Below are 24984 nucleotides of genomic sequence, written 5' to 3'. Positions count from 1 at the left end.
ACCCAGGTCTCCCCCAGGTCTGCCACCAATACCTGTGAGGGGCTGGGGCTCTTCCCACCTCTGCAATATGGTCACCCCAGGAAGGGTCCCCCTTGGACCGTGCTCCCAGGCTCTCTGTGAAGCGGGATGGGAGGTGCCTGGTGAGGTCTGAGGCGGGGGTCCTGGGAGAGTGGCGAGGGGTGGCTTTCGTGTTCTGGCAGCTGCTGCTGTGTGGGTGCCTGGGGCCCTGGCTTAGGGCCATTCTTAGGTTGGTGAGTGACAAGTCTCACATGCCAGGGGCTGTCCCTGCCACCATTGTCCAGGACAAGGCCCCAGTCCCATCTGGGCCTCAGTTTCCGTATCCACAGGGATGCACCCAGATCAGCTCAGAGGCTCAGGGTTCCCACCAGGGTTGCCATGTGACACCAGAAGTCATCGTGGGCTGAAGCATCCTCCCAGGACTGGGCTGGAGGATGGGGTGGTCCTGCAGCTGCCTGGCTGTGGGCGGCTGGGGAGCTTCCTCATGTGATTCTGCTTTTTTGGGGCCTTAGTCTGAGCATAAACTGGAGTCCCGTGAGGTCCCCCCACTTCCTCAATCCCAGAGCCCCAGGAAGTGTGTGGTGCCCACTCCTTTAGAGGAGAAGTTGGTGAGTACCTTAGGGTGGCCTGGCGGTTCCCAGGGATACCCCGGCACCCACTGGGTGCTTCATCCTGGGTCTGGCCTTTCTCTGGCCCAGCTGGCCCCAGAGCAAACAATCAGGCCAGAGGCCACCCAGGTGCATCCTGGATAGGAACAAAGAGCCAGTGGGAGTAGGTTGGGGGTGGGAGTCTGAGAACGGAATTCTGGAGCGGGAGAGCCCAGCTGGCCCCCTGCCTGGCCTGCCGAGCTGGGCCTGGAGGGAAGGAAGGGTGGGTGCCCACAGCTTTCACAGCTTGTCTTGAGGCTGGGCAGGGAAACCAAAGGCCCGGAGGTAGTAGATGGGGCCGGCCAGGGCATCCCTGAGCCCATCACCCTCGGTGCTGCCTCAGGCCTGCAGGGCTCCCCCCACCACCCCGAGCCTGCCACCTGAGGAGGACTCTCAAGGCCAAGGGCAAGGGGTTCGCTGGCTTGGGGGGCGGGGCAGCAGAGGGTCCCCCAGGAGGGCCTGGAGGAGTACATCTGCTCCATGGGGGAGGCAGAGTTCATGAACAGCCCTCCCATGTGCCTGCTTCCTGTCATGTGCTCTCTGGGCAATGGCTTCACTGGGGACCTGCACAGAGGCACCTGGCAAATGACATAAGACCATTGGAGCAAACCCCCCACCCCCTCCCATCTCTAACAGGGGCTGCTATAGAGCAAGGCTCAGGACCATGCTGCTTCGAGGCCAGGTGGGTTCCAGGGCCTAGGGAGCTGGCTCCAGGGCTGGAGCCAAGCCAGGCCCTGCTGACCACCCTAGGCCTGGGGCACCCACACCAAAGAGGGGCTTCCCAGTGGGCCCCACAAGTGAACTCTAAGGGCTTTGGCACCCTGGCCCTGAGGGCCAGCTACAGAAATGAAGCCTTCATCCCCTGGGCGCTGGATGTAGCCAGTGTGGGGGCAGGTGTGTGCATGGCCAGGCCACACCCGGGGAGGTCTCGGCAGGACGGCCATTGGGGCCCCGGAATGGAAATGGCAGGGGAGAGCTTCATGGGGACCCATGCTGGGGACTAGGGGACAAGAGTGACCCCAGTATTGGCTGAGTGTTGGTCTCTGCCCTCTGAACCCCCATAGTCCCGTCTGGGCCCCAGGTGGCTCTCAAGCTGTTCCCTGCATGTCTGTTGAGTGAGGACTTGAGTGAATACGGGCCCAACAGATGTTGGCAGGAGGGTTTTGTCCCAGCTGTAGGAGTTTGTCCCATGTAATGGCCCAGAAGCAAGGGAGGGAATTCAAGTGCCTGGGGGAAGTGTCCCCCAGTGGGGCAGCACCTCCCCAGGTTCCTCATGGTCTGACTGGCACAGCTAAGGAGGAGGCAGGGCAGGAAGGCGACAGTCCCATTTTACAGGTGAGGCAACCAAGGCAACCCCAGCCGAGGTCCTGATTCCCCTCAGTGGAGGTGAGTGCGGGGAGGACAGCAGAGCCAGCTGGGGCTGGACCACAGCCTGGACTGGGGGGTGGGGGCAAGGCAGCTGATGAGGTTGGAAATCAGGACGGGGAGGTTCCCAATTTGAACATCCTCACGTACCTCTTCCCATGAGGTCTCAGGTTTTCCTCTCATGTCGGAGTCCCAGCCCCTCCCAGCATGCCCTTTTCTGCCTCCCTGTGCCTGGAGATGGGAGCCCACTGGACATCAGGGGAAACGGGGAGCAGGGGATCCAAGCTGGCTGAATGGGGCCGGCAACAAGCTGGGGAGGCTGCCAGGCAATGGAGGCTGGTACCTTGGGCTCTGCTCCTGGGATGGTGGAGCTGGCCAAGTGCCTGTGCAGGCTCCGCTTCCCACCCGCCCTTCCCTCCGGCCTCTGCTCCCACTGGCCTCCACCCTGGGGGCCAGCAACACCCCCTCTCTGCCCCACCCCACCCCACCCCACCCCACCGTGACCCTGCTGGTCCCAGGAGGTTTGAGAATGCAAGGTTCCTGCAAACCCTTGGCCACCAACACCCTGGCCTCTGAGCGGCTTGTCCTGCTGTGCACAGGACTGGGGTTACTCCACTTCTGTCCAGACTCAAGGGTCGAAGGGAGTCCCCTTGTGTGGCTGGACTGGGGCTGGATGGATGTGAGGTCGTTTCCAATTTGGAATCACCACAACATGGATCTGTGGGGTGGGAGGAAGATGAAATCCCAGCGCAAGGGTCTGAGATTCCAGGTTAGTCAGGGATGCAGAAGGTGACTCCCCCTCTCTTTGCACAGAGCAGTTGGGGAGGGGGAAGGACCTGACCAGGCACCAGAGCTGAGGAGTTCTTGGAGGGATCACTGGAATTGGGACTGACTTCTTAGAGGCATCTTTGAGTTGAGGTACCAGCCCTCTAGCCCCACCAGCGCGGGACCAGACTTAGGGAGGGAGTGCAAGGCTGTGGACCGGACTGGCAGGCGTGTCCCTGAGGTCCCTGGTATGAGGCCAAATTTTCTCCTTCAGGAACTGGGGAGCCATGGAAAGATTTGAAGAGAAGCAGGCACAGGACGCTTCCCGGGATGACACAGGGGTACCGACCGCTCAGCTGCGATGATGAGGGACAGCAGGGCTCCGGGAGGACCCAAGCGTTAGGGGCAGCCTGGGGCTTCTTGGAGGAGGGGAGGGAGTGTGGCTCTGGGCCCCAGGGGTGAGAGAATCATCGAAGGGGAGGGGGTGTGGTCCGGAGGTAAGTGGCCTGAACGGACACGAGAGCTGGGAGGGCGCGCCGCGCCGGAGCAGGAGGCGGGCATCAGCCGGACTTGTGGGCTGGCCGCCCTGGCGGGGCCACCTGGCCTCGGTTTCCCCACGCGGAGGGGCGGAGCGAGAACCGCGCGGGTCTGGAAGCCGCCCTGCAGGGGGCGCCCGCGGGCGGCGCGGCCGGAGCTGGAGACCCAGCGGCCGCGGAGACGGCGGGAGCCGGCGCGCTAGCAGCAGGTCAGCGGGGTCCCGCGTCCGGGGTCCCCAGGGTCCCGGGCGGGCGGCCGGGCAGCATGGGGCCGTCGGAGGCTGCTAGACTGGGAGGGCGGGAGGCGCAGGTCCCCTCCTTCAGGTGCCCCGCCGCTCCGTCTCTTCCCGCCGACCTGAGAGCGAGTTCGTGGGCCGGGGTCCGAGCCCTGCCCGCGGCGTCGGCGGCGCCGGGAACAGCGGGTGCAGGGGCGGCTCGGGTGCGGCTGTCACCCTAAGCCCGGTCAGGGGACGGTGCGCAGACCCTCTGGGCCGCCCTGAAATGGACCGGAAGGTGCGCAGAGTAAGCGGGGAGGGGAAGGGGCGAGAGAGCGCGGCCCCCGCGGCAGGGGCGGGAACCTCGCCGGTGCGTCCGGGGCCACGGGCCGCCCGGGTACTCAATGAGCCCTCGGGGCGCGCCCAGGCCTGGCTGGGCTCGAGGCGCAGAGGCCGGCTTGAGCAGGGCGGGCCGGACCCCGCAGACGAGAACTTCCACAGGTGGAGCTGCCGAACGTCCAGGTGTTCCCGGGAGGCTGGGTGAGCAGACGGCGCCCGAGCGCCTGGGGCGCGGCGAGAAAGGCGGAGTCGAACGCCGGCCGAGCGCAGGCGCGTCCGGTGGGCATTGGTGGCGGGAACTGGACTTAGGGGTCCCAGGAGAGGCCGGGGTTGGGGGCGCGCCTCGGACTGTCCTGGCCGTCCGCCGGGCTGCCCTGAGCTGACGTAGAAATTGCGGGAATGGTGGCGGCCCTCGAGGGCCTTGGCTTAGGATGCCCAGGGGATCAAGGAGGGGCCGGGGCCAGCGGAGCAGAGATGTCTGCGTTGCGGGCGCGGCCACCGCGCCTTAGACTTCCAATTTCCCCGACTGTACAATGGGAGGAAGGCGGAGGCCGAAGGCTCCGCAGGGGAGAAAAGAGAAGAGAGAGGAGGGAGGGCGGTCCCCACCCCCTTTTCTCTGGACTAAAGCTGACCCCTGGGGGAGGACTAGGGCGGCCCCTTGTGCCGGTTCTCCCTCTCCATCTGAGGCGGCACCTAGACCCGCTTCCACCCACAGAGCCTGTGCTCCTTTCCCACCTGGAGCTCAGGCTGCCCTCCCCTTGGCCTCTGCTATCCAGCTTCTGTAGACTCCCAGCCTCTGCACCCTCAGAAGACACTCCATGTCACCTCTATGCCACTAGGGCTGCCCCTGCGTGTCCTGGCCCTGGGGGCCATGATGGAGAGTTCTTGGGAGCACAGTGGGCCAGGGAGGCTGTGTGGCATCAGGGGCTGCCTCCTTAGTCCTGCTGGGGCTGGTCCTAGATGCCTTGGGTGGGCTGAAAAGGCTCTGCCCTATGGGCCAGGCCCCCTCCCAGGTTCTAGTCCATGTCAGGAGCTCCTCGCTGAGGCTTGTCCACACCTCCTTGCTCTACCCTTGCCCTTTGGGGTTTCCCTGGCTCTCCCAGGTCCTGGTGTCTCTTGGGCCACTGCCCCTCCCACCCCATTCCCTCAGTGCAGACCAGACTCTGGGCTAAGCTAGCTTCTCTGTTCATCGCCTCAGGGAGGCTGAGGGCAGCCCAGACATGACTGGCAGGAGACAGGCTTTGGGCCAGGTGGGTTTTGGTGGACTTGTGTGTTGCCTTCCTCACACTGGCCTGGGAAGTGCAGGTCTCTGACCACACATTGGTCCTGCCAGGAGTCCACAGCCTAAGAGGGCAATGGCTGGCTTCAGGGGCAACCCAACGGACCAGACTTCCATGCCCAAACCTGGGTTCTAGTCTTGATTCACTTGCTGAGCAGCCCTGGGCCAGTCATTGCCCCAGCAAACCTGCCTTCTCATCTGTAAAACAAGCATGATGGTGCAAGCAATGCTTAACGTTCAGGGTTGTGGTGGAGAGTAAATGAGACAGGCATTGGTTGTGGGGGACAGATCAGGGTCTGTGCTTGAGCTGGGGAACCTGGGAGGCTGTTAGCCTTATGTGGTTGGGGGGGACACCCCAAGAGATCCCTGTTGGCTGAGGGACATGTGGACTAGAGTTGGATTGGGAGCAAGCACCTGGCATCACACCCTGCAAAATGTAGGGCCCCTAGGTGGCTCTGGGCAGTGTCTGCTGTGTAGGACCACAGCTCCTGGTGGCCCTCAGCAGTGACCTGAAATACCTCAGCAACTCCTGCTCCCATTTAACCTGCCTGACTCCTGAGCCACCTGACTCTGAGTGAGCTGGAACTGCCACCCCAAGTGTCTTGTGGGGGCCAGTCTTGTCTGCTGAAAGATGTGTATACATGAGAGCCAAGGCGAGCACAGCCAGAGGGAAGGCAAGGGCTTGAAGGATGGGCTGAGAAGTTTTGGTGTGTGTGTCAGGGGACCCTGAGGAGATCACTGGTGTCAGGTGCTAAGTTGACAAAAGGATGAGCTCCCGCCCCTAGGGAAGGATCTGGGCCTGGGAAATGTTGGTGGCCACAGAAGGGAGGGTTTGCCCCATGGTCTGGAGGTTGAAGGGAACAGTGGGAGTGCACTGCTAAGGGTGGGCCCCTGGAAGTCTGTGCTGGGCCCAGGTGGGGGAAGGGAAGTGAGGAATGGCAGGAGTTCAGAGCTGGTATGCAGGGAGCCCTCTCAAGAGACTGCTCACCTCCTGGACAGGGCTGGGAGCTCTGGGTGGTGTGGGAAGGAGCAGTTTAGTGGCAGAGGTCCCCCAGCCCTTGCCCACAGAATCATGCAAGGGGCCCCTGGAGTGTGGAAGCCATGGGATCCTGACTCCTGATGGGTACTGGAGGGGACGCTCAGCTGCCTTCACTCTAGCTGGGGGAGCAGGGTTGGGCGGGGGGAGATGGGGGAGGGAAGGCAGGATGCTTCAGCTTTCCAGGACCCCCGCAGGCCTTCTCTGGCATGCCTCTGGGACTTGCACAGACTGTTGCCTTTGCCTGGACTCTCCTTTCCTCTCTTCCCCGACCCTTCAAATCCAGCATGAATGCCCCCTCCAGACTCCTGGCCCACAAACCCTTCCATAGGACAAGCCTGTTTCAGAAGTTGCTGGGCAGGGTCTTTCTGTGGTTCCTACCTCTGTTGCTGCTCGCGTCAGCCCAGCTGTCACCTGGAAGAGAGGCTGCCTTGGTGCGCCATGGAGAGGCAGTCAGTGCCACTCTGGTGCCTCCCTGCTGTCAGGGTAGTGGTTTCTGCCCAGAGGCCCCCAGGGCTGGTATGTGTCTGCCCATCTGTCACAGAGCATTCACCTCTGGCCCCTCAGTGGCTTCTGCAAACCGTGAGCCGGGTACCAGGGGCCACTGAGTGACCAGGGAGCAGTGGCAGGGCTGTGCTGGAGTTGGTCTGGCTGACCCTCTCGCTCTCTTCTTTCAGCCTCCAGGGCTGCATCATCACATCTTCGTCCCAGGGACCCCAGAAGTGGGTCTGCCTGCCTCCCATCCCCAGCATACCCACCCTCTGGGAGCTCCTGAGGCTGTGCACCTGGCACTGCCCCTTCAGCAGGCCAGCCTTCTGTCAGGGTCCCACCCCAGGCCCACTAGGGTCTATGTTCTCAGGGCCATTTAGAAAGCCCCCCCACCATCTTGACCTCTTCAGGCATGGTAGTGCCTGTCATCCCGCCAGTAGAAGATTCACTTGAGAGAGTACTGAGCCATGTGGGTGGGGAGGCTGTCTCACTGTGGCCTGCTGTACCAAAGGGGCCACAGTTCGCTCAGGGTCTCAGGGAGTGTGGGATGGAGCAGGAGTGGGACCCCGTCTGGGTTCCTTGCAACACAGGGTGGGCACGTAGCACTTTGTGTGTGGAGTGGCCCCTTGGAGGGGGGAGTCAGGTGAGGCAGCCCATGGGGGTGAGTGGCCACGTCACGCTGGGCAGAGGCAGGGCCTGTGGCCTCTCTGGCATCTGGCCTGGACAGAAGGGGGTGGAAGGGGGATTCTGGGCCCCCAGCAGGGAGAAAGGCCCTGTGGCTCCAGGCGCTGCTGATGTGGAGGCTGCTCTGGGGGCTGGGCTCAGTGCAGGGAGCAGGCTCTCAGCCCCAGTCCTGCCCACATCCTGCCCCCAGGCTCTGAAAGCAGCAGCTGCACACCCAAGGGGCCGTGGGGGAAGGGACACCACTGGTGCCTGCCAGGGTACCTGGGGCCCAGCCCTCACAAGGTTCCTAAAGTTGGAGCTGCTAGCAACCCTGCAGGGATGGAGAGAGGGAGGGAAGAGGTGCCATGACACAGTGGATGCTCACCTCCAGGAAACACTGGAGACGGCCCTGCTCTCATTGATGGATTCGGAGAGGGGCCTGGCTGGTCCCAGGGTCCTGGGGTTTGGGAGGCTTGTGCCCAGGCCTGGGGCACTCCAAAGGCCACTGGAGGGTTTGTGGTTGGAGCAGAGCTGAGCTGCCTGTCCAGCTATTTCTCCTTTGCTGTTGACCTCTCCATTCTCCCACTGAGTTCCCTTCCCATTGAGGTGCTGCTGCTCAATCTACCTTCCATTTCTTTCAACTACCTGCTCTGAGGTTTGGGTGAGAATTCCACAGTGCAGTCTTCAGATCCCCAACTGTCTCCTCAAACTGTATGCACATGATGCCACATCAATTGTGTTCACCTCAATCCCTCTGTTTTTCATTTCCAGGATTTTTATATTATTTCTCATTCATATTTGCCTGTTCTTGTTTTGGTTCTGCCAATAATTCTCATTCTTGTTTATGGATACTACTCCTTTATCTCTTTGAAGATCCTAAATGTCTTTGAAAATCATTATTAGATTACTATATTACATTCATCTCTTCTGGAATGAATTAATCTCCATATTTTGGCTGCTGTTGCTTATCTTTCTTAATTTTCCTCCTGTGCCTTGAAATTGTGGTTTGCAGGCTCATCTTAGTGGGAGCTGAGGTCTTGGAAGTGGGGAATGACCCACACACCTGGGTAGTAGCCAGCTCTCAGGTCAGTCTCCTGGGACAACTCTGCCTTAAGGCCCCCCACTGTGGGCTCAGGGCCTGTTGGGGTCAGGCTCAGCAGCAGGTGACACAAAGCTCCCTGTGCATCCCAGTCAGCTGGGATGCTGCCTGGCACAGAGTAGGTACTTGGAAATATCTGCTGTGAGAAAGTAGTGGAGGATTCTCAGGCTGGGATTCTGGAGCCCAGGAACAGGCCCAGTGTGGCTGCAACAGGCCCAAGGCGCTAGGCTGGCCTTGGTACACTGCCCTTAGCTGCACTCAGGAGCAGGTGTGCAGGGTCCTGCTTGGAAGTTGGCAGGCACTTCTATCCAGCAGGCTCTGGAGGGTACAGCCACCATGTGGGCATGTGTACAGAAAGCCTTGGTAGTCTGATGTAAAAGGGACCAGGAAACGTGCAGGTTTTGATTAAATGGAGTTTTAATTAAAGTGGCCAGGCTGGTGAGGGTAAGGAGGAAGGCGGGAAGAAGCGGCAGTTTTGAGTCTAACTGCTGGGGAATCCTGTGGGGTTGTCCTTTCGAGGCTTATCATGCACCTTCCCCAGAATGTAACTCTGATCTGTTTGGGATGGCTTCTGCCCTCTGCCCTGTCCCCAACAAGGGACAATCACAAGGAAATATTACATTATTAATATTTCATTTCCCCTCTTGGCTAGCAACAGATGACTCAAGGATTAATTAGAGCCAACAGAGAGGAATAGGAAATTGCCAGATCCTGGCCCCACCCCCAGCCCCCTCCCCCTGGGCCTCCAACCTTCCTGTCACTCTTGCTCTAGGAGGCCTCTGAAGGGAGGAAAGCAGAGAGGGGCCAGGAGGCCCTAGGAAATCTTCCTGCTGCTGTTTTTCATGGGCATTCCCCCAGCTCTGTTCCACCCTTTCATGCTCATGGTAAGGCTGGGAGGGTATTAGCCTCTTTGGGCTTTAGCTTCCTCATCTGTAGAGTGAAGTTCATGGGGCCAGCCAGTGAGAACACAGATGACCCACAGGCCTCTGCACCCTCATTTCCTGAGCTCCCAAGCAGGCCGCACAGACTATTGTAGAGGGTCTGGAGTGGAGTCCAGGCAGGTGGGCCCTGGGAGAGCACAGCGCTTGGTGGCTCAGTGGTGGCTGGAGCCTGGTTTTCCCCAGCTGACAGTTCCTGTCAGTGACTCATTAGTAGCTTGAAACAGGCCATCATGGGAGCATTTTACTACAAAACTCTGGCAAAGGCCCCAAGTTAGGGCACTCCCAACCCTGGGCTGATTTGCGGTCTGACAGCTGGGAAGCTCCAACCTCCTCCCAGCTACCTCCGTGCCTTGTCCACCCCGCGGTGCCTTGGGCTCCACTGATGTGCTCTGCTTGGGGCTGAGAGATTCTAGTCTGACAGATAACCAGGTTGCCTGTGTGGCCAGGCAAGCTTCAACCTGGGATGTGCTGGAAGCTGCTGGAGGGCCTGCAGGAAAGCTGTATAAGGTAGATGGGGAGCCCAGTGTGCAGGGAGGCAGCCTTCCAGACCCAGCTGGCAGGGGTGTGTCTGGCTCCTTGCAGGACTGACCTGGGCTGGAAGGTCTGTTGTATCCAGTGAGACTGGGAAGGCACCCCAGGCCTGCTGGACAGTAGGAAGGTGCCTTCAGCTTAGTCAGGAAGGGTGCTGGTACCAGGTACTGTGAGGCCTGAGAGCCCACAGTACAGAAGGTGATGGGGAAAACCCGAGGATTTAGGGGTCCCGAGTCTGCCAGGAGAACCTCACCAGAGGCCTTGGGTTAGGGTCCCCAAAGACGCTTCCATGCTGGGCATCCCAGCTCACATGGAGTCAGCGCAACATCCAGGGCAGATGCTAATGATGTGACCTCATCAGTAGGGCTCCAGGCAGTGGGGCCAGACAGTCCACGTTCAGCTCCACAAAAACATGGTACTTATTTGGGTCAGGTGGATCACTGGTGGCCCCACCTTATCTGAGCCTGGGCAGGACCCTCTGAATCTGGATGATGGCCTAGGGCCAAGTCAGGTTTCTAGCCTGGGCTGGTTGGACTGGCAGAGGCTGTGTCTCTGTCAATGCAGATTCCCCAGGAGAGGCTGAGGCCAGGGTAAGAAGGATGGCAGGGGGTTGTCAGGAGGCCAGGAAGGTGGGTGGGTGGCTCACTGGTGGTAGGAGGCAGGGTCCCTGGGGCTCACTGGGCCTGACTGGACAGTGGACCGCTGCTGGTGGTGCAGCGGGAGGCTGCACCTGGGAGGCCCTCAGATGGAAGGCAGCTCTGGGGCTGTCACTTCACTCCTGCAGAACGAGGACAAGACCCTGGACACATAGCCTATGCAGTCAGGGTGCCCCTGGTGAATGCTGCTCTGGGCTGCAGGCCAGGAGCACCAAGGGACATTGTGTGGCCAGAGATGGCACCAGGAGACTTGGTCTGCCCCACCTCCACCAGTGACATGCTTTGTAAGCAGCTGGCTGGCAAGTGCCCTGTGCACAGCAGGGGCTCGGTGGGACTTGTCCATGGCCCCTTGGAGGCAGGCTCCTGCCAGGCCTGGGAGAAGCCATGGGCTACAGGAACCCCTTGGGTTCTCAGGAGATCAGCCTCCTCTTCTCTCCGGCTTCCTGGGGCTGGGCACTCCTCTCCAAGCCTCCCAGTGGGCATGGGGGACACCTATCTGGTGTACCTCTCCGTGCCCACCCAGCTTCTGCCACCTGAGGTAGATCGGAGTTAGAAGGAAACTTGGGGTCATCTATTGCAGCTCTAAATCACCTCCTGGACAGGGTCGGGGGAGCCTGGCCCTTGAAATACAGGCAGGGACAATAAGCAAACTTCTCCCAAGATTGCCAGTCCTCTTGATCCCTCATATCCTGGAAGAGAGAGGGGGGATGCAGCCCGGAGCCCACACGTGAGCCTGAAAGGCAGCTTCAGGCTTCTTGTTCCCGGGCAGGCGGCAGCCACTATCCATGTGCACTTGGACCCCATGAGAGCCCAGGACTGGAGGAGGGGGTGGATTTGGCATGGAGGACACTGCTGGGCAGCACAAGTGAGTGTGACAAGGGGGAGGTAGAGGTGATGGGGAGAGGCCCCTGGACTGGCAGGGGCGATGGAGACTGTTTCACAAGCTCAAGGGGGATCCCTGGGGGTTTGGGCTGGAGAGACTAAGACTTCTGCTTCTACTGGGTGTCACTAATTCTTTACATTTCTATGACATTTTGACTGGGGGAGCCCTTTCAAATGTGTTCACTCCCTTCTCATAGAATCATGGGTGAGAGCTGAAATGGCCGCCAGAGACTATTGGGGTCCAACCTCCCCACTTTATCAGTGGGGAAACTGAGGCCCAGAAAGGAAAAACACTGTTGCCCGCAGTCCCCAGGCAAGCCTGGCTGAGTGCACCAGCCAGGCAGAGAAGCAGGCTGGGGAGCAGGTGCGGGAGGAGGGAGTGAGGGGGGAGGCGAGGCGGCCGCCCCTCCCAGATGTGCAGTCAGCTGGCGGGGGCTGCTGAGGGGCGGGCTCCATTTGTGCCTGCTCCAACACCCTGTGCAGCACTACCAGTGAGGGCAAGAGGGCTTACCTGCCAGCAGTGGGAGACAGGACCAGAGGGCCACCAGATCCTCCCAGATCAGAGCTCTGGGGTCTCTGGGCCTGTTCCTTATGCAGGCAGCATAGGTAGGTGCTGGTAATCCCCAGAGAGCGCTCTCGGGGGGATGAAGCAGACTGAAGCTGGCTGAGAGAGAAGGTGGGTGGCCCTGGGAGATCCAGGGGTTAAGGAGGCCTTTCTGAGAGGGAGGGTCGTGGGGTAGTGGTGAGCTCAGGGACCCAGGAAACTGGCAGAGCTGCCACAGAAGGCTTGAGAAGCTGAGCCTGGGGGCCAACACAAGTGACTCAACTCTGAAAGTTCTTGGCTCCTCTGTAAGAAAAACAGACTGGGGTTGATCCCTGGCCCTCTGTCAGGTGGGAGAGGCAGGGCACGGTAAGTCATCCTCAGGCTGATGCCTGGCCTGTGGGGAGGGTGTTGGGGAGCCGGGGCTGAGGGCTACCCCTCGGAATCTTCAGCTGTGCCCCTGCCAGTGGTCCACCTCCTCACGCAGGTTCTCCCTTGGCAGGTGCCTCAGGAACTCTGAAGCTTAGCTGAGCCAAGATGCTGCCAGAGCCCCTGGAGAGGGCCTGGTTTCTGAAGACTCAGAGTTGGCTGTGAAAAGCCCTAGGGGAGGCCCCCCCAACGGCAGGGACGCTCCTGGCTCCTGTGAAGGGGCTCAGGGCCTGGGCAGGCCAGCTGTGCTGCAGCTATGGACCGTGAGCTGGCCCGGCCTGCGTCCTTGCTGACCCTGCCCATCTGCAGCTGTGCCCAACATGGGCTCCTCGGTGTACATCATGGTGGAGCTGGCCATTGCCGTGCTGGCCATCCTGGGCAACGTGCTGGTGTGCTGGGCTGTGTGGCTGAACAGCAATCTGCAGAACGTCACCAACTACTTTGTGGTATCCCTGGCGGCGGCCGACATCGCCGTGGGGGTCCTTGCCATCCCTTTCGCCATAACCATCAGCACGGGGTTTTGTGCCGCCTGCCACAGCTGCCTCTTCTTTGCCTGCTTCGTCCTAGTCCTCACGCAGAGCTCCATCTTCAGCCTCCTGGCCATCGCCATTGACCGCTACATCGCCATCCGCATCCCACTCCGGTGAGCCACGTTCTCTTCCCTGGTACACCTCATGCTGGGGGCCACATCTGTGAAAAGGCTCCCTGTATCAGGGTCTGGTCTGTGCCAGGATCAGGGTGAACCAGAGGTCAGGGTGAACTTGGGGTCAAGGATTTGGTCTGGGGTCATTGTGTTGAGCTGAGGACAGGGCCACGAGGCTCAGTCTGGGGCTGCCCAGGGCTTGGCACATGGCCAGCACTTATGCCACACCAGCTGATCCCTGTGGGCACAGGGCAGGCTGGTCCTTCCCAGGCTCCCCTGGGCTACATGGGTGAGGCTGCCGTGTTTTGGCTGTTGGCAGAAGTGTGCAGCCCAGGCCTGGGTGGGTGCATCTGAGCCATTCTTCACACACCATGACACTGGGGCAGGGTGGGCACCACGGGAAACCACAGGACCTGAGAGCTAGAAGCCCGCCCACCCACTCGCCTGCCTTCCTCCAGCTCCTCCAGGCCAGCCTGCAGCTTGCACATTAGGAAAATGACCCAGAGAGGGGAAGTGACTTGGTCAAATGACTTCATTAGTCACTTGGACCTCTATGCAAATTCTGTGCTGCCCAGTCACCAAGTGTTCATGGGGGACGGGGGCTGGCTGGTAGATGGGGGTTTTTATTGTGAAACTTTTGTGAAATGACTTCAGCCATGTATTATGTAAACGAAGACTTTCCCTGAGGCTGAGTTCACTTAAACGCAGCCTCCACCTACCACCAACCCATGGACAGGGCTAGGAAGTGTGTCCCTCCCCACCTGGGGGCCGGCCTGGGGGCCTTCTGCCCTACCTCTTCGCCCCTCCACCCTGGAGCTGGGTTCCATAGCCTAGATGGCTGCAGGCCCTGAGGGAGGTCTCAGAGGATGGTGTGCCCTCAATCCAGTGGCGAATTCTCTGAACCAGAGTAGTCCCACCAGCCCCATATGCTGGGCTGAGGGTGCCCCAGCCAGGACAGGGAACAGGCTCAATGAGCAAATGGAAATATAGCGTCAAACCCAGGGGCACCCTTAGAGGTCATTTCCTCTCATCTTACAGATGGAAAAATGAGGCTCAGAGAAGGGAGTCAGCCTCCAGGGCTACACAATGAGTTGGTAGCACAGTCAGGACTGGGCCTGGGAAGAAACATGACTGCCACCCTCGGTGACTTCAGTCACTGAGCTGGTCATAGGGTGGCCCCAGTCTCCCAGAACCTGGGCTCTAAGGGAAAAGCAGAAACCCTCATCATGCTGTTCAAATGAAGGAAGGAGCCTGGGCCCCGTGTGGCCCTCCCGGAATACTTTGTCTCCGGACAACCTAGGACCCTTGTCAAAAGAAAAGGGGACTCTGGCTGATCCTAATAGAGGACCAGCCTAAATGGGCAGGGCCAGAGTCCAGGCTCGTCCAGGACACAGAGGCCTAAGGGCTGATTGATTGGTGTCCACTTCGGGGCCAGGCCAGTGTGGGCTGGGCCGGCCCTGGTGGAATGTTCAGTGGGGAGCAGAGGTGTCATTCTCACTTTCTTCCCTGATTCAAGGAGCAGTGGATTTGAGGGAGAGATCAGGGCTGCTGGTCTCCATCAAAAGGGCCTTCCTTGGCTTCTTTTTCTTGTCTCTGTTTTTCAAGAGTCAAAAGTCCCATCCGCCCTGATGCAAGAGGATGGGACATGCTGTGTGACTGTGGAAAGTCAGCTGCCTCTCTCTGGGCCCATTTTTCATCTATAAAAGGGGCCAGGTCTCTATTCCTCTGAGCTCACAAAGTTGTTCTGAGGGCCCAGTGAGTGGACTAGAGTGATGGGTCCCTGAGGAAGGATGGCAGGGTGGGGTGGATGGAGATTCAGGTCTTTCTGAAGCTGCTGGAGGTTCAGAGCCATGGACCTGGCCCCCCCTCCCAACCCCATCTGCCTGCCCAACTCCCACAATCTTCCAGAGCAGGACCTAGTTCCACCCAGACCTTGGCCATTTGAGCTCCACTTGCTAGGGCTTGGAAGGGTCAGCCTGGCTGTCTTGGGTCAGGGAGCCAATAGGATGACGGTGGTGATGATACTCAACCCCCCCTTGGGGCAGAGAGCGCCGCGGTTGACAGAGGATGTTGGCTCAGTGTCTCCTTTGATCTTCTCGGCCGGCATTGTGGCCGGGCGGATGTTATGACCCTCCTGTTACTCGTGGGGAGGCCAGAGCCAGAGAAGGAAAAGTGTCTCCTGACGCAGGGATTCCAGGGCCCTTCACGCTGCTCCAGGTCCCCTTGGGTCCCTCCACTTTTCTCTTCCTCAAGGGTACTGGGCTGGCGAGGGCTAGAAGAACGCGGTGCGTAAAGTTGTCCGTGTGGGGCTCCTAAGAGCAAGCTGGGCATGAGTGGAGACTAGATGGAGGCAGATGGTAACCCAGAGCACCTCTGGGACTGCTGCCTGGCTCAGGGTGCCCATTCCTGCCCCCTTTCCTCTGTCCCCTTCCAGCTGGAATCCAGTCTCTCCTGTGTGCTGTTTCCTGATCCACTCAGTAAGTCCATTTGGCTACCCTGAAGTCTAGCCTCTGACCCATGCTCTAGATGCCTAGCTGCAGGCCTGCACCATTCACCATTAATTTTTCTTTTTTTAAAAAAGAATTCAGTTTCAGAAAAATCTTATGTGCTCCTTCGCAAGTGCATGGACCCTACTGGGCTAGGGCAGGGCCTGGACAGAGGCAGGGATGGGAGCGCTCCGTGTCCCCAGAGGACAGAATTCCCAAGGTGACAGACAAAGGCTTTCTTTTCCCAGGGGAATTCCACACCCCTTGTCGCCCATCTCTCATTTTAGCCCCTTCTGACTGCTCTCTCCCTTCGGGAAACAGGCCTTCTTATGGGGCAGCAGAGTCCTGTGTGGTGAATTGCCCCAGAGAACAAAACCTGAGTACCCTGGCTTCTAAGGGGGCAGGATTGGGAGAGGACTACCCTGCAGGAGATGATGCCATGGGTTGCTGGGGATGCGTTGGAATGGGCATTGGCGTGTGTGGGGGAAGGGGTAACAGAAGGGCGCCAAGCCTGGACAAAGGCCACAGGGAAGGAATAAGCATGTGGGCTCTGGGCCAGGGAGAGGTGACAGAGAGGAGAACAGGCCTACAGGGAGGCTGTGAGGCTGGCTCAGGCCTGCCCATGCCTGGGAGGGAGTTTGGGTTTTAGTTGTAGGTCAGTGGCTCTTCAGTTCTTGGTCAGTGGCTCCTTTGGACAACTTAGGAAAGCTCCGCCTTCTCCTGACTGAAGGGCAAATGTACAGGAAGCCCTAACCTGAATTGTGGGGGGTACTATTGGATCATAGGGTAAGCCCCCAATGTGAGTAATGGGGAGCTCCCAGGAAGGGGCAGCCTGTGAGCTGGAGGACACAGGGATGCAGAAACACCTCTAAACGCGGGGGCTGTGGTTCTGGCACCGGCTTCCTATGACAATTCTGGGCTCCCCAAAACAGCAGAGCGTGACCCTGGATGGCCTTGGCACCCCTTCCACCAGGCAGGCAGTCTATGTCTGAGGCCCAGGAGGGCAAGATGTGACTGCCTTAGTCACAGACACAGCTCAGGGGATGGGAGATGCTGCTGGGCCAGGCTATAAGGCTTGGCCATGGTTCCATCTGGGCCCTAATGTTGATCTAGTCCCCTGGGAGCCTGGGTCCAGGGCTCTCAGCCTAAGAGGCTTTCTTTCGAATAACAAAATTTATCTGTTTGGTATCTTTTTAAAATAAATAATACCTGCATGTATTACAACATCAAAAAAGAACAAAAGCACATACAGTAAAGAACTGTCCCCCTTGCCCCACCTCAGCTCCCTTCCTGGAAGGCAGTGTTGGGAATCCTTCCAGACATCCTTTGCACACACAGACAAGTGCTATCAATATGTTTCTGTTTCTGTCCCCAGGAGGGGCTTTCTTTTCAGAATGCAGTGGCAGACTTCCTCTCCTGGGTTTCCTCATCTAAATGTAGACAAGTGGACAAAACAGGGATTTTCAAACCATGTCCCCAGAAGCCTTCAGGCTGGGCCCTGGCTTCCTCCCCAGTTCATTCATTCAGTGAATATTATTAAGCCTCCTCTCTTTCTCGGCAGCTCCAATTCTGTGATTGTCTGGGAATGCAGGTGAGAAGGGTTGCTGCTGGAGAACAATTTGAAAATCCCCAAAGAAGGTGGCCTCCAGGATCTTCTACACCATCCCTATTACTGCTTGCTTCTGCTTGACTGCCTCAAATGACAGAAGCTTCACCACTGCCTGAGGCAGTCCATTTCTCCTGTGAATAGCTCATTTACCCTGAGCCACAATCCATCTCCCTATAATTTTCACCCAACAATTCTACAATCTGCCCTCAAGGGACAGTGCTCACAAGCCCCAGATTCTTAGTCCCATTTTACAGATAGGGAAACTGAGGCTCAGAGAGGCAGAGTGACAACATGGCTAAATAAGAATGCACCATCACTAGAACCCAGAGAGGGAATATGCTTTTCTTCAAAAAAACATCAACATTAAAATAGCCTCCTAGGGGCTTCCCTGGTGGCGCAGTGGTTGAGAGTCCGCCTGCCGATGCAGGGGACATGGGTTTGTGCCCCAGTCCGGGAGGATCCCACATGCCGCGGAGCGGCTGGGCCCGTGAGCCATGGCTGCTGAGCCTGTGCTCCACAATGGGAGATGCCACGACAGTGAGAGGCCCGCGTACCGCAAAAAAAAAAAAAAAAAAAAAAACAACCTCCTGGGACTTCCCTGGTGCCCAGTGGTTAAGACTCCGAGCTCACAATGCAGGGGGCCCAGGTTTGATCCCTGGTCAGGGAACTAGATCCCACATGCCGCAACTAAGCCTGCATGCCACAATGAAGATGTCGCATGCCGCAACTAAGACCCAGTGCAGTCAAATAAATAAATAAATGTTAAAAAAATTAAATTCAATCAGATCATATAAATTACTATTTGTAGAGTACTAAAAACAGTGCCCGGCACAGAGCAAGTGCTCTATAAGTAATAAATGGAAAAAAAAAACCAAAACCTGTGACCTCACATTTGAAGCTCCAGAACAGGAAATAGGGCAGTGTAGGCTCTCTGTGGCTTGGCAGAAATGGGCAAGTCCATGACCCTCTTCCTGCTGCAGGCACCCAAGCCCCCAGTGAATGGGGCTGCAGAGCTTGGGAGAACAGTCCTGCTAGGTTACTGTTTGGGTTCAGAAATGAGGACGTTACCTTGGCCTGAGTTGCCTCTGGATTCCTGGAATGTCCAGGCAAGTCCATTCCTCTCCTTGGGCCTCAGTTTCTCTACCTATGAGAGGGTTGGAATGGACAAGAGATCAGAGGCCACCGTGGTTTTTTTTCCCTTAATTTGAATTAGTTGACAAAATTTAAACCATGGGAGATTTTACCCAGAAAAATCAGCTCCCAGACCCTCCTGAGATCTGGCAGCATTGGGCAAGTTTGCATGGTGGGGGGTGGGGGAAGGGGGGTGGCTGAGTGGTATCAGCTGCCTCCTGCACACAGGGTGAATACCCACCAGCCTGCCTGCCTCACATGTTTGTGACCTCTAGGCCCCTGTGTTTGCTACCCCATGGACTAGTTTCTATGGATACTTCCAACTCCAGAATTAAGCATGTTTTTCCTTGACACCTACTATGTCCTGTCTCAGTGATGGTAATGCAGAGATGGATGTAGGGACCCAAGGGGCCCCCAGCCTTGGGAGCCCAGATTGGGTAGGGATTAGTTGAGCTTGGGTAGGAAACTTCTCTGAGATCTATCTAACCTGAACTTAGAAAGGATGGGTAGGGTTTACTAGGTACAGAGGAAGACAGGTCTGGTGTTGCCGGAATCAAAACTGTTAAACACAAAGTCATCCCTCAGAGATTACTGAGGTCACCTTCCTCAGTCAGGGAGATGAGTTTTTGATTGCCCTTTCATAAAATCTATACCACTCTTTTTTGTTGGCCTGAGGTCAGCTTCTGAGCCTGCAGATCAGACCACTCCCCAAGTCTGGAACTGAGTCTGGTGCTCTAGAGTACTGAGTGATTTGGGGCAGACTACTTCTCCTCTCTGGACCTTAGAATCTCATGCAACGCTTTCCTCTTGAATGTTAAGGCTTATATAAATGTTAAGACATACTGATCTCATCTCTCTCCAAAGGGCTGTGGGTGAATTTGGAAGGGAGAAGGGGGTATCTCATTTGGCCCGGGACCTCCACCCCTCCTTTTCCCACCTGTGCCACCTCTCCTTAGGGGCTTCTGGAGACCCTAAGTCAAGTGGAGAAGGAAGAGCATAAGCACAAGAGATGTGAACCACCTACAGGTTTGATCTGGCTGGTTCGGTCCCCAGCAAAGCGAGTACCCTCCTGACCCGTTCCCACTCTAAATAAAGGGACACCCACTGTAGCATCGACTGAGATCAACATGGAGGTTATAACTTCTCCCCTCCTCGCCCCCCAAAATCACTTATTAATTCCTTCAAACCAAACTAATTAAGTCCCAGGACTATTCGTAATACTATTCAAAAATCACCTGGATGTCCGTGCAGTGGTCTCCCTTTCCAGGGTGCCTGCTCTCCTGTTACCTCCTGTGAGAAAAGGCCAGGCTTGGCCCTCTCCTGAACAGAAGAGGATACTGAGGCTAGGAGGCAGGAAGTGACTGGTCCAAGACCTCACAGCCAGTGGATGAGGTACAGGTTGCTGCTCTGGGTTTCTGACTCTTGGCCCTTCCTAGCCCTGGTTTCCCAGGTCTCTGACGCTGGTCTCCTCTCCCCAGGTACAATGGCTTGGTGACAGGCACGAGGGCCAAGGGCATCATTGCAGTCTGCTGGGTGCTATCGTTTGCCATCGGCCTGACTCCCATGCTAGGCTGGAACAACTGCAGTCAGCAGGAGGGCAGAAACCACTCGCAGGGCTGCAGGGTGGGCCAGGTGGCCTGTCTCTTTGAGGACGTGGTCCCCATGAACTACATGGTGTACTACAACTTCTTTGCTTGTGTCCTGGTGCCCCTGCTGCTCATGCTGGGCGTCTACTTGCGGATCTTCCTGGCAGCCCGGCGACAGTTGAAGCAGATGGAGAGCCAGCCTCTGCCGGGGGAGCGAGCTCGGTCCACGCTGCAGAAGGAAGTCCATGCTGCCAAGTCGCTGGCCATCATTGTGGGGCTCTTCGCCCTCTGCTGGCTGCCCCTGCACATCATCAACTGCTTCACCTTCTTCTGTCCCAAGTGCAGCCACGCCCCACCCTGGCTCATGTACCTGACCATCATCCTCTCCCACAGCAATTCCGTGGTGAATCCCTTCATCTATGCCTACCGCATCCGCGAGTTCCGCCAGACCTTCCGCAAGATCATTCGCAGCCACATCCTGAGGCAGCGGGAGCCCTTCAAAACAGGTGGCACCAGTGCCCGGGCCCTGGCAGCTCACAGCAGCGATGCGGAGCAGATCAGCCTCCGCCTCAATGGCCACCCTCCCGGGGTGTGGGCCAACGGCAGTGCCCCCCAGCCTGAGCGGCGACCCAATGGCTACACCCTGGGGCTGGTGAGTGGAGGGAGTACCCGTGAGTCCCACAGGGACACGAGCCTCCCAGACGTGGAGCTCCTCAGACAGGAACTCAAGGGAGAGCGCCCAGAGTCCCTGGGCCTCGAGGGTCCCCAAGCCCAGGATGGAGCAGGAGTGTCCTGATGATCCACTGAGTCTGCCCCTTCCTAAGGGAAGGAAATCTTTCTCTTCCTGGTTGGTGGAACCAGTCACATTGAGAGAAGAGTGCATGTGCCGGAAACCCTTCTCATGGCCGGTTCCCACTTTGGACTGAGGAGGGAGCCCCGGCTGGAGCAGCATGAGGCCCAGAAGGAAGGGTTTGGAGTCTGAGGAAGCAGACGTTTCATGCTGGGAGGCCCTGCATCGGGCCAGAGCCCCAGCACGAGAGCATCTTGGCTGGCCAGGGCTGGTCCCCAACTCCAGAAGCACCTAGAAGTGCCACCTTGTCTCTGCAGAGCAGCTGTGGCCGAGGAGGTCGGCTGGCCTGAGGCTGGGGAGTGGTTCCAAAAGGCCCCCTGCCACACACACCACCCTCCCCAGACTTTCCAAGGGTTCAGGAGCTATTGTGCTCAGAGGTGGCGTTTGACTATTTTTTCCAGGAGAAAATGTAAGCGTGAGGAAACCCTTTTTATGTTCCCTCCCTGGTAGCTGGCTCTGTTTCAGCCCTGCTGCTAACCTGGCACCAGGAGTTGGCCTAGGGAGACCCAGGCAACCCTCTCCCGCTGCCATGAGCTGCCATGCACGTCTCCTTCGAGGACGGCGAGTTGTTATGGAGCCGTGCCAGAGCGTGGGCGCAGGGGAGGATGTCGGGGCTGGCCAGCATGGGTGAGCCTGGGGAGCTGAGAGCTGCCCAGGTAGAGGCCCTATCTAACTGCCTTTCCTTCTGAAGGGAATGTTTTTTTTTTTCTGAGATACAATAAAAATGAGCCACGTTGTGTTTTAAGCTTGTCCAGTGAGAATGGTGTCTGAGTTCCTTTCCCTACTCCACAGCCAGGCCTGGCACACACATATGGGTATGTGTTGCAGGTGTGAGAGTGTGTGCACATGTGTGCAGATAGCCTGCCTGCCTGGGGCTGTGGTGGGGCTCCCAGGCTCCCATCTTCCTAGGGAAGAGGCTGCCTGGATGCACCAAAATCCAAATGCCCATGTGCAGCCCCAAACCTGCGTTCCTGTGAGAAGAGGATGTGAAAGGAGGGGGCCCTTTCTCTAGCTGCTCTCCCTCCAGAAGCCACAGACCCATCCAGCCCTAGGCATTCCCTCAGTGTGGGGACCAGACTCCTCCCTCCCTCATTACCTTCGTAATGTCCTTTGTAGGTCTCCTTCTATGTTACCTTCTCAGAGCTGTTTCCTTCACTCCCCACTGCCCTGCTCCACCCCTCAGCTGAGAGGGGATCTAGAAATGATGGGGGGGTGGCTAAACTGCCTTCCCCTGGAGTCATCCCTCCTCCTACTCCCACAAAGAAACGTACAAGGAACGGGTGTTTCCTGCTCTAACGCCATCTCTGGGGCCCCCTGCCTAAGAAGGGGGTGCCACCCTTCTGTGCTGAAGAAGTCTGAGGCCCAGGGAAAGTGAGCAGTCTGCCCCAGCCCTAGGGCCAGTTGTGGTCTCAAGTCTCGCAGGCACACTCAGGGCGAAGATGGGCAGGAATGTTAGAACTTCATATGTAATCCTCACGCAGCCCTGGGAGCCCCATTTTACAGATGACTAAACAACAGAGAGACTAAACCACCTCTCTTGAACAGAGAGGTTAAGTACTTGCCCCAGTCACACAGCTAGTAAACGGGAGAAGTGAACTTAAAACTCAAGGTTTATCTGACCAAAAAATCCATGATTTTTTTTCCCATTAACTTAACAATGAACTATTTCAACCAAACCGAAAACTATGAAATAATACCACGCTCCCACTACTCTGCTCAAGAAACGAAACATGACAACCAACCTCTCCCCATATTATCACCCTGCCTCATGCACCTGGAAACAACCACTTTCCTGGGTTTCATTTTGTTCCACTGCACATCTTTATACTTCTACTAGACAGATGTATATGTAAGTATCCCTAAACCAACACAGTTTTATTTTAGTAATATTTCACTGTCACATCTATCAGCGGTCCTCTGGACTGGCTGCACAGAAGAGACCTAGGACACTCTAAAGAGCGCCAACACCTGAGCCCTTGCCCCAGAGATGCTGGGTGGACCCAGGCAGCAGCAGTTCCCCAGGGGTTCTCATGGACAGTCAGGGTCAGAACCACTGACACAAAACGCACAGCCTACCCCATCCACACCAGCTCCCTCCACCCTCCTACACACTTTGGCCTGTGCTTGCTTCAGGCTGAGGGCAGAACAGTGGCCTGGTTTGTACCTGAGGCGGCCAAGAGCACAGATGCTGTCAGTCCTCATGACCAATTGGTGGGAAGAGGCCACTTAGAGAACCACAAAGGTGGGTAAAGAAGAAATATCGTCTCTCCATCCTTTTTGAGGCCTCTTGGGAACAGAGCTTTGGGTGCTAGGCTACATGGTGCAGGCTTTGGGCTGGGGAAGAACAGGGACAGGGTCTTAGGAAACACTTTGGATACAACTGAGCCCTAGACCCTCGCAGGACCAGCCCCTAGGCCAGCTCTGGAGCCCAGGCCCATGTGATCATGCTTCCTCGGGTCCCCAGGGGGCCCAGTGTCCCATCACCACACACACCCTGTACAAGCTCCCACTGTGAGCCAGGCTCATGTGTAAGTGCACATACATAGACATGAACAGATGCATGTGTCATTCCCTGACCATGAGAGAATACACGTGTATGCACGCAAACATACATGTGGGCAGAGCCCACCTCAATAGCAGCAGCAGCAGCAGTGAGACATAAGGCCTGGCCCAGCCCCGGGGCTGCAGACATGTGTCTGCCCTGGGCCAAGCTGCCAGGGGCAATACCAGGGCTGCTCTAAGCCCTAACGCTCTGTCCTAGGGCCCCTCTGCTCTCTCCTTGCTCTTCCCAAAGGGCTGGGGATGGACCGCATGCCTCATGCAAGCCTGTCCCAAGCACAAGAGTTCCATCACAGAACCTGTCTGTGTGGTGGCCCCAGCCCCTCTCCATGGCGGTTGTGGCCAGGGTCCCCAGGGAAGCCTGTGAGCAGAGGCCTGGCTCAGGCCACGTCCTGGCTCATCACTCGCCCCATGAGAGACAGGACCCCTACCTTTGCAAGCCTTCCCATTTGCGTTAAGGTCCTTTCCTCTGGGAGGACTTACATAAAACACTTTGCGCTCCTGGTGGGTGGGGTGGGCCAGCCTCAGTTTTGCTCATACTGATCAGGGGACAAGCTCTGGAGACAAACCAAGGCAGCTCAGGGATGAAGGGCAGCCTGGGAAGTAAGAGGAAATGAGAGGCTGCCCCCTGGATCTACTGGGCTGGGTCTTGGTAACCCAGAGCTGGAAGTGGGCCTTCTTTGAAACTGTGGTAGAGAAACAGGAACCCGGGCGGCTCACAGAAGCCAACTGCTTAGGGAGTAGGAATGATTCCATGCAGCCTGCCCTGATGCCCAGGGCCTAAATAAAGGCACGTCAGGATGGCACTCTGTGCCTACAACGCACCCCTATCCTGTCATGTCACACAGGCTCCCGGCCAGTCCTGGGGGCTGCTGCCATGGTGAACACTCTTCCCCTAAGCTCCCAAAGCGCTTCCTGAGCATGCTGGACACCCCTCTGCTAATGGGAGGTTACATTAGGGGGTAAGGAACTTGGGGAGACCTGAGATCTGCTGTGAGGCAAGTCACTCCCTCAGGGAATGAAAAAGCGCTCTGAAAAGTGGAGAGCACTCTACCAGAATGTCTGATTACCACAGCCCTCTCCTCCCCCCGTCTGTCCTAAGACACCCCTCACTGCACTGTCACTCATCATTAGCAGTAACTGTCACTGTTGGGATAGCCCCTGTCAGGCTGCAGAGCCGGGAGGGGGGCGGGAGAATGTCAGATGACTCACAGCCTTAAAGGAGAAGGCTGGACACACAAATCACAGAGCCTGGGTGCAGAGGCACCTTCCTAGGTGCTCTCGCTCCACCCTTTCTTTTGCCGGAGGAGAAAGGGCAACTCAGCAGAGCTTCACCACAAGCCCCCCTGCCCTGCCACTAGTCAGGCTTAGAGAGGGGCTGGGCTCAGGGAGAGGCCAGGCCAGGGTGTCAGCACAAGGCTAGGCAGGTGACAGCTGTGATGACCCAGTGTCCTCTGAGCGAAGAATTTTTTCCCACCAGTAGGAAAGGCTTGGTGCAGAACCATCCACACTTCTCTGCCTTGCCCAGGGAAGCACGTGTGTGGGGCGGGGGGCGGGGGGGAGGGAGAAAGAGGGATTGATTTTGCAGAATCAGCCTCTGGACTGGCACTTAATGACCAATAAGCTCTCAGAGAGGGCTTGGGTAGCAAGGAGCAGACTAGAACTGGAGTCCCATCTCCTGACTTTTTG

General features: G+C 57.7%; 1 protein-coding gene across 5 annotated transcripts; it reads left to right on the top strand.

Annotated features, from left to right (window-relative positions):
• Nucleotides 1-3457: 3457 nt before the first annotated feature.
• ADORA2A (adenosine A2a receptor) lies at nt 3458-21481 on the top strand. Of its 5 annotated transcripts, none has more exons than XM_059040160.2 (3): nt 3458-3540; nt 12505-13074; nt 19779-21481. In XM_059040160.2, the coding sequence occupies exons 2-3, from the start codon at nt 12752-12754 to the stop codon at nt 20680-20682; spliced, it is 1227 nt and encodes a 408-aa protein (XP_058896143.1). In that variant the 5' UTR covers nt 3458-3540; nt 12505-12751; the 3' UTR covers nt 20683-21481. The 5 variants fall into 5 exon arrangements, with proteins under 5 accessions (XP_058896143.1, XP_066871044.1, XP_066871045.1 ...); XM_067014943.1 differs by having other exon boundaries at nt 3507-3844; XM_067014944.1 differs by having other exon boundaries at nt 3509-4086.
• The last annotated feature ends 3503 nt before the right edge of the window (nt 21482-24984 follow it).

Source organism: Kogia breviceps, chromosome 15 (genome assembly GCF_026419965.1).
Source record: "Kogia breviceps isolate mKogBre1 chromosome 15, mKogBre1 haplotype 1, whole genome shotgun sequence".
In the NCBI taxonomy this organism is placed as follows: domain Eukaryota; kingdom Metazoa; phylum Chordata; class Mammalia; order Artiodactyla; family Physeteridae; genus Kogia; species Kogia breviceps.
The sequence above is the reverse complement of the archived record's forward strand: the minus strand, read 5'-3'. Positions and strand labels throughout refer to the sequence as shown.